This window comes from Notamacropus eugenii, chromosome 2 (assembly GCF_028372415.1).
Source record: "Notamacropus eugenii isolate mMacEug1 chromosome 2, mMacEug1.pri_v2, whole genome shotgun sequence".
NCBI classification, from domain to species: Eukaryota; Metazoa; Chordata; class Mammalia; order Diprotodontia; family Macropodidae; genus Notamacropus; species Notamacropus eugenii.
This window is the reverse complement of record NC_092873.1, coordinates 142,665,168-142,680,196: the sequence shown is the minus strand read 5'-3', so window position 1 is coordinate 142,680,196 and position 15,029 is coordinate 142,665,168. Positions and strand designations below refer to the sequence as shown.

The 15,029-nt window shown below is 36.6% G+C and overlaps 1 protein-coding gene across 1 annotated transcript in view; it reads right to left on the bottom strand.

Annotated features, from left to right (window-relative positions):
- Positions 1-15,029, bottom strand: part of KCNQ5 (potassium voltage-gated channel subfamily Q member 5) — a 668,590-nt gene that overhangs the window by 211,600 nt on the left and 441,961 nt on the right. Inside the window, exon 2 of the mRNA XM_072642599.1 lies at positions 14,244-14,334. Coding sequence (XP_072498700.1) covers positions 14,244-14,334 — 91 coding nt within the window. The remainder of the gene's footprint in view (positions 1-14,243; positions 14,335-15,029) is intronic.

Here is a 15,029-nt window from a genome sequence, read left to right as displayed (position 1 = left end):
TTCCTTTAGCAATGTAGAGCACAACTGATCTATGTTTGCCTATCTTGTAGAATTTTTGTTCACATCTTCCAACTGCATCACCAAGAGCATCCACCACATGGCCTGGAGACTTCATTCGCCATTGCCTGGCAGTGTAGTTATACCAGTAGATCACATGTGCTGCCCATCACTCTTGTCATGTGACCAATCCATTTTCTTTCTCCATTATACATTTTTTGTGACCTCTTTTACTCTGGCTCTCCTCCCTAATTCCTTATTAGCAATGTATAATCTTCTCATACCCACAATTCCACTCTCCATTGCTATCTGCATGATGCTCCTTTTCAATTCTTTAGATCCTACAACATTCCGTGACTAGCAGTCATACAACAAAACTAATAGAACACCGGTATTAACATTGCAGACACTCATCTAGGCAGAAGTTTGGTGTCATTACAAAAAAGCTCTGCAGTTTCTCAAAAGCAATTCAGACTACTCTCTTCTTCCTGTTTAATTATGTATGTGACCAACTCAATATCCACTTGCCATGTCTATCTACAAGGGATTCCTTGGAAGATGTGTTTAACTTGATCCATTTGTTTTTTCCCCTTGTGTAAATGTTTAGGCAGATCTTTTCAATGATTATAGATTTTAGCCAAGAGGTTCTGTAGCTGCCCAAGGCTTGATGCAACTAGCGACGTGGAATACATAACCAAGAACCTATGGAGCATATCATCATTTATGTGGGATCCTTCTTCAACTTAAACTTTTTACTGGATCTCTTCCGTGACACCTTTGGTAAGTCTTCTAGTTTTATGCTTCACTCAATATTAATAATACTCTACATTTAAACCCACTCTTAACACTGAATTCTATGTGTACATATATGAAAGGGTGCCCCAAGCTGTTGGGTGAAATATTTTATATCAACAATTCTTACTATACCACCATAGTAAATATTCATTTCTAAAAGCTAATTGGTACTAATTGGCCAGTACCAATGGGAATCACAGTGGCAGAAGCTTTAAAGGATAGTAAAAGAAACCCTATCCCCTCAGGGTTACCTCTAGAATTCTAAAAGGAAAAGTGGTCAGCTGTTTTCTGGGGAGCCAACCTATCAGTAGAAGTGAGGTGGGAGAGTGAACCAAGAGTGGGAGCTACATGTACATACAGTGTGCTTTCTTCTGAAAGCAAAGAGGTTACGCTATTGGTCCTCTCCCTTGATATACTATAATTCATGAGTTTTTTCCCTCTTCAAGGGACAAACTTGATGTTTATTTTAATCCAGAACTACGTAGTAGATATAAAAATGTTTGGTTGGGGCAAAGGTAGATACACTGTTGAGCATACAAGGTAATTTTTCTGGACCCCAAGCTCTCTTGTCATAACCTCTGAGCCCTTCCTTCTTTATTTCTTGTGTCTTTTCCCCAATGCAGTGGAACTGTTTAGAGTTCTCCCTTCTTTTTTTTAAAGCTGTGAATTTTTTTTTTATCATATTAAGATCCTTTCTGAAACATACAGAAATCATCCTACCCTACCCTTCAGTTTGGTTAAAGGTAAAGGGACAATAATGGTTAAATACATCTATATCAAATATAGACCCATCTAAACACATACAGTTATAAATTTCTAATTTTCCAAAATTGTTTTGGTGGTTTTATCTTGATTCACAGATATGGGGAAGCCAAGTCAATAGCAGCTTTATTTAATTCAGGCTGCAAAAATTTTGCTTGGCTGACATTTAGGGTTTGGGAACATCTAACTTTTCAGAAGCTGATATGTCTTCTAACAGGTGATTCATCTTGTTCTTACCTCCTTTAAACTGCAGCTTCATGCCCAATAAATAGCTCCACCTTCTTGTTTCTAAGACACTCAATTCAATTCAAGAAACTTTTATTAATTGCCTTGTATGTGCTATGCAACCCCGCCCCCCCCCCAAAAAAAAAAAATCAGCCCCTGCCCTTGAGGAATTTATGTTCTACTGGAGCGATACAATGTGAACTCAGATAATTATATTTGGCAGCCAGGTGTTGTGGAGGGGCGGGGGTGGGGATGGGGTGGGGGTGGGGGTGGTGAGTGAATAGGTCGTGAAGTTAGAAAGACCTGAGGGCAAATGCAGCTCAGACTAAGTAAGTCACTTAACCTCTGTCTGCCTCTGTTTTCCACATCTGTAAAACGTGAATAGTAACAATACCTGTTTTCAAGGGTTGTTGTGAGGATCAAATGAGCTAATATTTGTACAGAACCTAGCACAGTGCCTTGGCACATGTTAGGTGCTATACAAATGCTAGCTATTTATTACTATTTTTGCCTTTATATTCCTAGCACATACAACAGTGATCAGCACATAGTAGGTGTGTAATACTTATTTCCTTCCTTCCCTTTGCCCTTCCTTGCTTCTGTCCTCTCTTTTATCCCTTCCTCCCTTCTCTCCTTCTTTCTTTCCCTCTGTCCTTTCTTTCCTCCTTCATCCCTTTCCCTCCTTTCTCCCTTTTTTCTCCTTGCTTTTTTTCTTTCTTCTTCCTTTGCTTCCTACTTCTTTCTTTCCCTCCTTCCTTCCTTTTTTCCTCCTTTTTCTTCCATCCACTGGCAATCTATTTAGGAAGTTCTCTATTCATTACTTTTCTAAAACTTGAAACACACATTCTAATGACGTGTAGTGTAGAATGGTGCTAGGATCACCCATGACTGGCCACACCTGAATGTACCAGTATTATCCCTCTTAAAATCTTTATAAAGGCATGCACTTAGTGAGATATTTTTTTCAGGCATGATTTCAATATCTCTAACTTGTACAACTACTTCCAGAAACATTTCAAATACTTTAACATAGCAACTTACTATATTATTATCCTCTAGTTAAGATTCAGTGTAGGTGGTTAACTACTTGAGTTTTTTTTATTCCTTACAGTCACCAGTGGATTGATGATTAAAAAAGTCTTCATGAATCATTTAAAGTTTTATTTGCATTTTCCTTGATGAGAGTCAAGTGAGAAAATAATTGCATAGTTTCTCTTGTTTCTTGGGCAGATATAAAAGCTTTTCTCCTTAAATTGCAAGGTTATGATATTAGTTAGCTCACTCTCACTCATGCTTCTTATGTCATACTGTCACATCTTATAGTTTGTCATTTCAGTTAAAAACATAATATAGCCCTACTTGAATGGTCTATTATTTATATACTCTGAAATCCTGTCATATCATATTCAATGCTAAAGGTTTTAGATGAATCCATGTTATCTTTTTTTCTGCATCTGATCTGTATAATCCTATGCACAAAGATATTCTACTCTAGCAAAATTTATTCTTGGAAAACATTTGTGGCAAAAGTTGTTTCTTTTGCCAGTCTAAAAGTTGTAGAAGTGTTATGATAGAAATGGCTTGGGATTCAGAGGACTAAAGTTCAAGTACTGTCTCTGAAGCTTGCTACCACTGTAACATTGGGTAGTAACTTAACTTTACCGGGTCTCCTTCCGTTTTCCTTCTCTGTAAAATAAAAGGGTTGATGAGATGACTTGTGAGGTCTCTTCTCTCTCTACATCTGTGATTCGATGATGGTAAATTGTAGTAATAAGGTAGTTTTTAGTCAAACTTGGCTGCTCTTCCCATAGCAGTGGAGGTTTGGGAGGAAGTAGGACACATCGATAAGAAAAGTAGAGTGATTTGGCAAATTAAAAAGAATGAACATTGAACAATAAAGAAGTTATATTGATATTAATTTGTGTTATTACCAGTTTTATTTTTGGTGGGTTTATTCACATATGGGGCTTTCTTGTTCTAGAGTAGTTCAATCCCCGCCCCCCCCAAGTAAATTATTTGGTCCAAAAAAATATAACCCTCATGAAGGGGTGTGTTGTTCCCATGGATCATTCAATCAGACTGCAATCATGACTGACCTGGTCAGTTTTTGGTGGGGATTATGCAGCAAATCTATTTTGGGACCAAGACAGCTAGGGCTAATTACTGAATAGACTTGATATAGGGAAAAACTTCCTAAAAATCTGAGTTATTCTAAAGTGGAATAGGGTGTGTAGATGATGGTGAGTTCCTTATCACTGGAAACAGACTGGATGAGTTTTTCCTTACCTCAAATATAACTACTCTTTTTTTGTTGTCATTTTCATCCTCCAATTCTAATTTTGTTTTGAAAATTTGTTTTATAATTTTGTTTGTACCAAGCAGAACAGATTTAATCCCTCTTTCACATCATAACCTTTCAGATACTAGAAGACAATAATTTCATTTTTCCTGTTTTCTCTTCTTTAGGCAAAACTACCCCAGTTTCTTCAACTGGTCTCCAGCCTTCCCACAATGCTGGTTGCCCTTATCTGGATATGTGAGTGTTACTTTTAAGGGGATTCCTCTTTAAGCATGGATTGGATTCAATCACTTCTAAGATTCCTTTGAATTCTTAAATTTTGTGATTCTATAAAGGGTCCCAATGAACATAACATATGTCTTTCTTCTTCAAGTCCAGAATCTAATTAGTACAAAAGAAAACTTTCTCCCAAGTCTTCCCTTTAGGTCAAAAAATGCCAAAATGTTTGGGGATCATCAAAAATTAAACTAAAGAATTTAAACATGAGATAGACTAACTATGGAGTAGTTATCCACTTTACAAAGAAGACAAAAGGAGTTCTTTTAATAGTAAGTTCAACTATTGTACTTAACATATGATAAGACAATGGGTGTGAGATACGTGCCTACCATTTCAGGAACCTATGAACTGGGCAAAGCAAGATAACAGCCATATTTGCTTTCCTACCTACTGAAAAGAATGATGCATGATCAGCAAATTATAAGTTCTTGCTGCATTTATAATGTGTTGACTCTCCAGGTGTTATGAAACATCTATATAATAACAAACCATAATTTACCACTTCTCAGTCAGATGATGGCAGTGTTTGGAAGTTTTGATAAAAGGGCAGCTTTGCGTAGGCCAAAAGATATAATGAGACTCTTTTCATATCTCTCAAATTGGTAATAGTTTTCCTGACCACCAACTGTGGATGGTAGGTTGCATACCATTTAAATGAGTAATACAAAATAAGTCCCTGTGAATGGTGTGGTCATCATCTGGAGGCTGCCATTTTCAGATGACCCTGTGTTTATTGCATTAATTCCCAGAATGTTTCAGAACCTTCTTGGAGAGACTGTCAGTTACTCAAAGGATGTTGTCCTATCTCTCTATACAGGAAAGTTCAAGTAGATGCAGTGTGTTCATTTTTTAGATATGAACATTCATTTTGATGGATACCCTACAGCGCTTTTCCACCAGTCTGTTTATCTGTCCAGTACAGATGGACAATAAATGGGGCCCAGAGTTAAATAGGAAAAGGAGAGCAAGTAGGGATTGTTTCAGATTTTGTATTTGTTTCTCTGTCACCTAGCACAGTGCCTGACACACAGCATATGCTTATTAAATGCTTTGTGATTGTGTTTGCAAATTTCAAGGCTTCTTTACTCACTCCCAGTCCCTCAAGATGGGCAAGACCCATCTTTTTACTACTCAAATTCTATTATTGTTGCTATATAGAAACAATACAGGGAAATATAGCTCTCTCCAAAGAGTTAAAAAGAAGAATCACACAGAGGGCAATGGAGAATTGAATGGTGGGCATGAGTAGGCTACAACATATGAATAAGGAGGAACTCAAAAAAGAATGAGGGTAAAAACAGCACCTAGGAAATGTATGACAAGAAGAGAAAATGGGCTGGTCATATGACGAGAATGAAAGACAACAGGTAGATGGTGTTCCATTGGTATTCTCACAATGTGAGGAGAAAGTAAGAAAGGTTTCTAGAACATTGGATGACTGTTGTGCTAAACTTGTAGGAGGGCATGGATCAAGTGTAAGACAGTATGGGAAGGAATAGATTGGTCTTGCTCTGCATCATTGGATGAAATGCATGCACACAAATAAGAAAATACACAATATACATTAAGTGATTTTGAGAGTGAAAAAGTGCTAAGAACTGGAAGGGTCAGAAAAGGGTTCAGGTAGAAGACTGTATCTGCCTCATGGCTGGTAAACGGTGGTATGTACTTCATGGCTTTTCCCACATCAAGCAGAATGGAAGCCCCTTGAGGACAGGGGCTATTTCACTTCTGTCTTTGTGCAGTGAGTGGCATACAGTAGATGCTTAATAAGTGCTTTTTCATTGGTTGACCAATTGGACTTGAAGTCAGGATCGCTTAGGTCCAATGTCTGCTTCTGGCGCATGCGAGTGCCACAAACATGAGCAAACTACTTAACCTTCATCTTGAGCAATGCTCCAAAATTATGCCATATCTTAATCAGGGGAAGGAGTCTTTAAACCAGGAATTTCTTTCACTGATGAAATCACAGCCTTGGGAATGGGTATATCTGGAAGGACAGATAGGATACGTATGTGTGTATATGTATGTGGACTGGATCTGTGGTTTCACGAATAGGAAGAATTCTCAGTGAGAAAACTCCCCCTATCAAAGCAAATCTGAATTTATTGAAGGAGGCAACACATACACATTAAGTATATTCAAAATATATGCAAGGTAATTTTGGTGGAGATGTGATAAGAGTTGGAGGTATCAAAATATACTTCAAGTAGAAGATATTAGAATTAAAATTTTGAGGAAACTAGGGATTCTTAGTAGTGGAGATGAGGTGGGAGGATGTTCCAGGCATGGCAGATAGCCTATGCAAAGACATAGGGGTGAGAGATGGAGTGTCACATATAAGAAATATCAAGAATACAGTTTGACTAGACCGTGAAATCTATGGAAATTTATGAATTGCCTCTCACTGATCAATCGATCAATCAATCAATCAACACAGAGTCAGGAAAATCTAGTTTCCAATTCTGACTCCAAAACTGAATTGAAATTGCTGAAACCTAATTGCCCTTGAATTCTGACTTGTGAGAATTAGAAAAATCATTGTTGCTAGTCAGAAGCAAATTTATCAAAAGAAACAGTGGCCTAGATATCACATTTGACTTGAGCTGGATCTGTATAGAATTGAGTCTATTTTCTTTCCAGTTTTTAAGTTCAGTCAAGTCAATCAACCCTAGTCCATCCACACTGTAGTGTAATCTGAATAACTGTAACTTTAGGGTCACTCCTGTTCATGTGCAGCTTTGTCACTGTATAGCCTTGGGTACATCATGACTAACTCTCATTTCCTCTTGTCCCTAAAGATAGAATTGTGTGGCAAAATTAAATTACATTATTCCCGGAATAGATCATAGGATATAGAATCAAGAAATTTTGAGCTGGAAAGGACTTGAAAGCACATCTAATTCAATTCATTTGTTTATAGATGAGGAAAGTAAGTTCAGTCTTACATGAAGCTAGCAGGATGAAAAATAATACAAAACAAAAGGAGGTAACGTAGAACTCTGGATCTGGCATCAAAGGATCTAGGTTTGAATTCTGGCTCTGTTGTTCACTGTATGAGTACCCTAGAACAGGTCATTTTCCCTCTTTGGGTGTCATTTTTTATCTGTAAAATGAGACTACTTTGTCCTTAAATCTCTTCTGCTTCTACATATTTGAATGTATAAAAACCCTGAGATCACCCATGAGTAATTAGATAAGAAAATATGGCCAATGTTTCCCTACTAATAATTCTTGCCTCTTCCACCTATCAATTGACCCATCAATAAAACTTTATTAATTGTGTCAGGCACTGGGTATACAATTGCAAAGAATGAAATCTATATCTATATATCTATATCTATATATCTCTATATATCCACAAGGAACTTACAGTCTAATGGAAGAGAAAAGTACTTAAAGAAATACGTATAGAATAAATATAAAGGTAATAAATACAAATATCAATAAAGCAATTGAATACAAAGTAGTTTGGGAGGTAGGGCACAAACAGTTGTGGGAGGGGGCACGAAAACTTTCTTGTAGAAGATGGTGTTGGAACTTAATGTTAAAAAGAAGAGGACCTTAGGTACTCTACCTGCATCTTAGCCGGGCAGATAGGGAAAAAATGGCATAAAGCTTGACCAGAGCAAAGGTATGGAGGTAGGAAATGGACTGTCATGGGTGAGAAATAGACTGGGTCACAGAGTGGAGGAGGAGGAGTAACACACAGTGACGCAGGAAAGATAGGTGGGATCCAAGTTGTGTAGGGTTTTAAAAGCTAAACAAAGGGATTTTTACTTTACTAAAGAGGCAATAAGAAGTCGTGCCTGGAGTTAGCTCCCTCCTTCCCTTTCTCCCTCTACCCCCACCTTCAAATATATAGTTAAAGAAAATGAATTAGTTTCAGAGAGGTAGGTAATATGACTTTCTAATATATTCCAGTGAGCAGGATCATGACATTTCTTTCACCTTTGTTTAGAAGCTCATAAACAGGAATAGAGGAGGTGGAGGTAGGGATAATCCAGGGTTGAGGTATGGTAAAAAAAATATGACAGTACAATAATGGTGTGAAGGGTTCAAGAACAGAAGTGAATGTAAAGTTGGAATGACTAAATATTGGGTTGAAGTTGGAAAGAGAGCAAAGTGAAGTCAGAATAGGAGTGATGGCTTAAGAAAGTATTCAGGGGTAGAGGGAATAGAGGCGTCAGTGAAGGCAAAGAATAGATGTAGGAGGGTGGAAACATAGGGAAAAGCAGAGTGATAGGAGGTTATGGTCAGATAGGGAAATGTCAACATTTTTATTTAGGGATATGGAGTATGTGTGTGAAATGACAAGATTGAATGTGTGACCGTCCTCATGTGTGGCTAGAGTTGATTAAAGGATTAAATCATGGGACCTAAGCAGGTTGAGGAAATAGGAGGTTAGGAAGGTTGAAGGAGTATCTCCATGGATATTAAAGTCCCCTAGTATAAGGGCAAGAATTGAGGAGGGGAGGAAAATGGTGAGCTAGGTGCTAAACTTAAGAAAGGAGAATGACCTGGGCAGGCCAGTGTACTATAGTTTTCCTAACACTTATCATAGATAAATAAGTATCATTTCACAATTTAGTAAGCAATCTGTAATTAAAACATTTGAAGATCTAAAATTAATATCTTAAAATAAATATAATTGAAAGCAAATAACTCCCCAAGTAGGGATTGGCTGAATTTCAAATGACTTTCTTTCAGGAGAGAGGTTATAGATTTTGTATCTTAAAATAAGAATCTTATAGAAATATCAAGTTCCCTGTAATAATTCAATATGAAGACTTGACAGTGCTCTTTACAAGCATGCATTGAACCTCAAGGGAAGCAGACTGTGATTGGACATAGCAGAAATGATAGGTTTGTTTCATTTGCGAGGTTACCCAGATTTTGTTTCATTGCAGCAATCCCTGTCAATTTTTATTTGAAGTTCTCAGGACCAAGTTTGTGGAGAGTCCAAGATTAATATACTCTGATAAACTAGGCCTTTACTATTTACTCCAAGTAAATAACTTTTTAGGAAAAGAGTTGAAAGCAGCACTTGTAGCAAATATTGTAACCAAAATATTAGCATGTCTGGGGAGAAAGCTCAGACATAAGAGTATGCTTTGGGTGATGGCAATTGTACTTTATTTGGAAGGTTGACTTTAAGTAAGAGAGAAACAAACTCCAGGAAATGCATATGGCATGAGGCTATAAGCTGCAGGGAAGGAGCTTAAGTTCCACATTGTCCTTGGAATTTCCATACACAACTTCATGTCATGTTGTGCTCACAGTTTTGAGTCATTGGATGGAAGCCACAATAATCAACTCTGTCAGTTTTGGAGCTATCTCAGCCCAATGTTCTACTCAACAGATGTAGACCTTTGATACAACAGTTGATATAACCATGAAAACTGTCATCAGTCCCATCAAGAACTGTTTTATTAGTCACCGGAAATAGAAAGTAGTTAGAAAGAGCATATGTCTCATACTTAACGTGTGCCAATGTAATCCATTTAGCTGGATTAGAATATGAGAAAAGCTCACATAGTTAGAAGACATTTGACCAGGGTTTTAAGATTGCTATAACAATCATTATTTTCAAAGATGATTTCTAATATTTTCCAGACTAACATTATCAAAATTCCATAATTATCCGGCATTTCTGTACATAATAAGACAAGAGCAAGTGCTGATACATTAAAGAAGTCACTTTCACCAGTCTATCAAGAAAATGAGAATATCATGTAAAGGAATGAAACTCCACCTCTTCTGTTCCGTGTAATTTAAAAGTCAAACAAAGAAACAGATCCATCAGATCTAGGATTTGGAACATGGAAAGTGGTCATTAGTATGGTGTGTTTTTTATTTAATTTGTGTTTATCTGACTGATAGCCTATTTTGATTTAATAGAATAGAAATAGGATGGTCGGGAATAAGAGGAGAATGTATTTTTTGGTGTGAGGGCAGGATATGATGATAAGTTGATACATTTATGGTATTTGGCAAAGTCTGGTAGACTTCGACTATTCAAAGTCATTGGGCAACAGATGAGGGCAAACCAGGTTCAGAGAAGTGGCAAATAATCAACATGAATTTTTTCAACTCTCAATTACCTCAAGTGACTAATACTGTAAATTGCACTGTAAATAGAATTGTCTCTATTGGTGGAAGCAGTTACTCATCAAAAAAAAAAAAAGTCAGAGAAATATCCAGGTGAATGAGATGATGTGGAAGAATGTGAGCTTGAGAGATTTGTTTGATGGTCAGGATTTCAACTACAGCGTGATCCACTCTACAGATTTGTGCATGTTTAACTTGCATAAAAACATGGTCCAAGAAGAAATTAAATAAATCATGGAATACATTTCAGCACAGCAAAAAATAGGCTTATTTAGAAACAGAATATAGAAATGAGGGAACTTTAGGGATCATTGGTGGCAGTTCTCCAGATGAAGAAATTGAAGTCAATCAACAAATATCTAAATGCCTACTATGTGCCAGGTCCTACGCTAGGTCTTGAGGATACAAAGAGAAAAAAAGATGAGACTCTTTTCAGGGAGTTGACATTATTTTGGGGGAGTCCAAAGGAGCTAATTAGCAGAGTTGAGATTTAAATCAAGATCATATGATCCCAAGCCAGGGTTTTGTCCACTACCTCATGCTGGCTAGGGTAGAAATCTACTTATAAAAAAAAATTATGTGGTTTATTTTTTTTTCCAATTTAATTCTCTACTTGTAATGGAAACAAAAGTCAAAATTTTGCTTTTCAAGTTCTGACTTTTTCTGACCCCCAGGAGACAGACTCAATTTGAAATCAGATTAACTAACTAATATTCCACATTAAAATATGAACTACATGCTCCTGAAATCATTATGCATGCTAGAATTTCCTATTTCTTTCCCCACCAGTCTACAGCAATTAAACAATTAGTATAAGTGACATGCAAATATCCACTGGTGAAAAAATTAGTATGCATACATTTTTTGTTCATTAATTTCTAGTTAAAGGCAAAAAATGGGCAAACCATGGACACACTTGAGTTTTTGCTATCTAATTAAAACACTATGTTCTTATGGAAACTGTTTTTAGTTTTCATCAGTGCTTAAATCATAGTCAGCCATGAAACACATTGAGTATATTTCTAAGTTTATATTAACAATGCCGTCCTCTTCAAAGAGCAGAGTGCCCTGAGATACTTGATAACTCACCACAATTTGCATAAAAGAAAGATGACTAACAAATCTCTTTTCTCATAGGAAAGCACTTAGCGACAGCTTTCTGAGAACACTGCATCGCAAGTACTGCCTGCCCACCATTGTTCAAAGCTGTGCTCCCACTTAGAAAGAGCTACTCGTCTTGTGATAAATCAGAATGCTCTTAACATCAAGGGACCTAGGACTACTTCTCAAATTGCCGTATTCAAACTTACTCCAAAATACTGAACTGCTGCTGATCAATTCTCCCCTCCTCACTGGATTAAAAAAAAAAAAAACATGATTGCAATTAGCACCTGATTTCACAATTGCCATGGAATTCAGTGTAATATTTAATGGTTCATTATCAATGGCTGACATATTAAATGAGCCCTGTTGGTCTGTTGGGTTACTGGGTATATTTACATTGTGTTCCTAAGTAGGCCTTTACATTTGATGAACAACAATTTTCTGGTCATCAGAATGGCTGATTTCCACAAAATACATCAGAATGGCTGATTTCCACATGATACATCAGAATAACTAATTAGGTGCATTGCTAAAGTCAAATAACCCTGGAGAATGCTCTCAGGATCAGAGCTAGAAGGCACCTTAGCAGCTATGAAGTGTAACCTCTTCATTTTCTAGATGTGGAAACTGAGGCCTAAGTAGGTAAAGTGACTTCTCCAAGGTCATGTAAGTGGCAGAGCCAGGATTGGAATTGAGGTCTTTGAGTTCCAAATTTAGTGATTTTTCCCCTGCACTGTACTGCAGATAACATTTTAAAATACCTTCTTTCACTTTCTACTTCTACAGAACATCCAAGGCAGTGAAGCTTATTTTGTTCAAATGAAATGCTATTTCATCCATGTAAGTTATCTTTATTTTTTGGGGATGCATCAGCACACTATTTCACAAGTGTGTAGCTGAGTTGGAATTAATAGAAAAGTTTCATTAGTGGCTCATTTGGAGAGTTCTTTAAGAAAAGAATGGCCACTTCTAGGCTCCATCTAGTCTGAGGCCTATACTAGACAGCTCACAATAAGTAGAAAAGAACAGATTTTAAATTTATATTTGATATAGTACTTATAATAGGTTATTTGGGTTGTATTAGAAAGTGCAAGTCTCTGTTAGAATGTAAACACCTTTGGAAATTGAGGGGATGCCCATCAATTGAGGAATGACCGAACAAGTTGTGGTATGTGATTGTGATAGAATACTGTAGAAATGTTTGGTAGGTTGATTTTAGAATAATATGGAAAGATTTCTATGAAATAATGAAGAATGAAATGAACAGATCCAAGATAATGTTGGATACGTTATTAGCAATATTGGAAGAATAACTCCGAATGATTAAGCTGCTCTGAGTATTATAAATATTCAAATGAACTACAAAGGACCTATGAAACTTGATACTATCTACCTCCAGAGAAAGAAGAGTATGCATAGTATGGTTTTATCTATCTCTCTGTCTGTCTATCTATCTATCTATCTATCTATCTATCTATCTATCTATCTATCTATCATCTATCTATCTATCTATCTGTCTGCAACAGTGCCCTTCTCTAGTGGGAGGGGGGAAAAGGAGGAAGGAAGGGAGATAGCTTGGAACTTAAATAGGATTAAATAAAAAAAGAATGTAAACCCCTTATAGGTAGATACTATTTCATCTTTTATGTTTATATTCCTAGCATCTGTCCCAGTGCCCAGCATGTTGTAGACACTTAAATCTTATTGAATGATTTAAGTTGGAGAGTTAAGAGTGTGCTAGATTTGGAGTAAAAGACCAGGGTTTAAATCCCAGCTGTACTACTTCTTGTGTGTATTTGGGAAAGTCACTTTACTCTGGACCTCAGTCTCCCCATCTGTAAAATCAGGTAGTTGTACTACATAGCCCTAAGTATCCCTTCCAGTTTCATATCTATGCCACAAAATGATTCAGACTAAAATATCTTTGGAGAACTTTTCTTCTAGTTTTAAAAAAAGAATTTCATATATCTAGAAAGTTTGATAGCCTAATGGAAACTGAGAAAACTGCAGATTATATATGAGGGCATCAGCAGTGGAACTCTCAAAGTAATCTGTTGGTTGATATAGCACATGAAAGAGTCACCTATGTTTCTACCAGATGCCACATTCTTATTCCCTATTCAGTCCATGTTCATTTCTGTTCAGTTGCGGCCAGACTGGAGTTGTTGAGTACCTACCATTATACCATATGATGAGAGAGAGAAGAAAAGGAAAGCGAAATTCCATGCAGTGACTGGTACTTTTCTGATAACTTGCTAATTAGAATGTATAAATATAATCACTAAAGTGTTTTCTAGTGTTGTCTGTACTTTATTATGTACTTTAAACCCCCTAATTTTCGACCCATGATTGTTTATTACATAAAGTTTTTTTTTAAATTCTGGACATAAACAACAAGTAAAACAGGCATTTAAATATACAGAGTAGAACAGAAAAAGAGCGTTGTACATGAAACTATGGCTATATTTTGTATAGCTTGTAACTTTCAAAGCTATCCTGCTTGTAGGCAATTCTTCCTGATTTTTGCTAAACTTTGCACTCCATTGTTTCCCCTTTTCATCTCTGATAATTTCTGGAAAGAAGATGCATACTCTAAATAACATCAATATGCAATTGATAATTAGGCAGTATTTAGACTTTATGTAGGTTTCTGTTCATAAGTTTCACTTACCAGAATCAAGAGACAACTAGAAGCCAATTTTGTGTGTTCAGGGATGGTAGAAAACACTGACAAAATCAAGCAACCAAAGACAAGGAGAAAGCTGAAAAACAAAAACAAAATCAAAATTAAACCTGGTAAGAACACTGAAGTAAGACTGTAGACAGATCCATTTAAATTGGTGATAATAAAAACACTAGAATTATTTAAATTAATAGCACTTGAATTATAAGGGTAGTTGGAAGGCATAAATATTCTCAGGGTCAAAATATATTTGCTTCTGTTTAGTGTTGAATGATTTGAGCCACTGACATAGTATTTTCAACTTATTGAAGAAGGGTTTCTTGGTAGATGGTTGCCTTTTATTCTCCCAAATAAAAAAAATCTGTGAGTTCCCCAGAGAGTGGTTTAATTGATTACTTTCCCTAAAAAGCAATTTGAGGGTAGAGGTGGGAGGTAGAGCAGAAACTGTTCATTTGCTGGAACAACCATGGACAGCTCCTTCTCAGGAACCGACTACAATTCTAATGACAAGACTTTGGCTTATTTGAAAAGGCTGATACATTTTCAAGTTTCTGAACCAAGTATGAAATTCCCAATTAAATTAATCTGGCAACAGACATTACTCCTCTCTAACCAGTCTCTTATGACTATAGTTGTGGGTCTCAGAGGTCGAGTCGTTAACTTTAATTAATATTTCAGGTAAGGTGTTTCTTCTTGGAAATAAGGAGAGATTCTCCAATCTTAGAATCAGTGGCACAAATCACATGACTTGGAGAAGGACCTCAGGATAAGTCA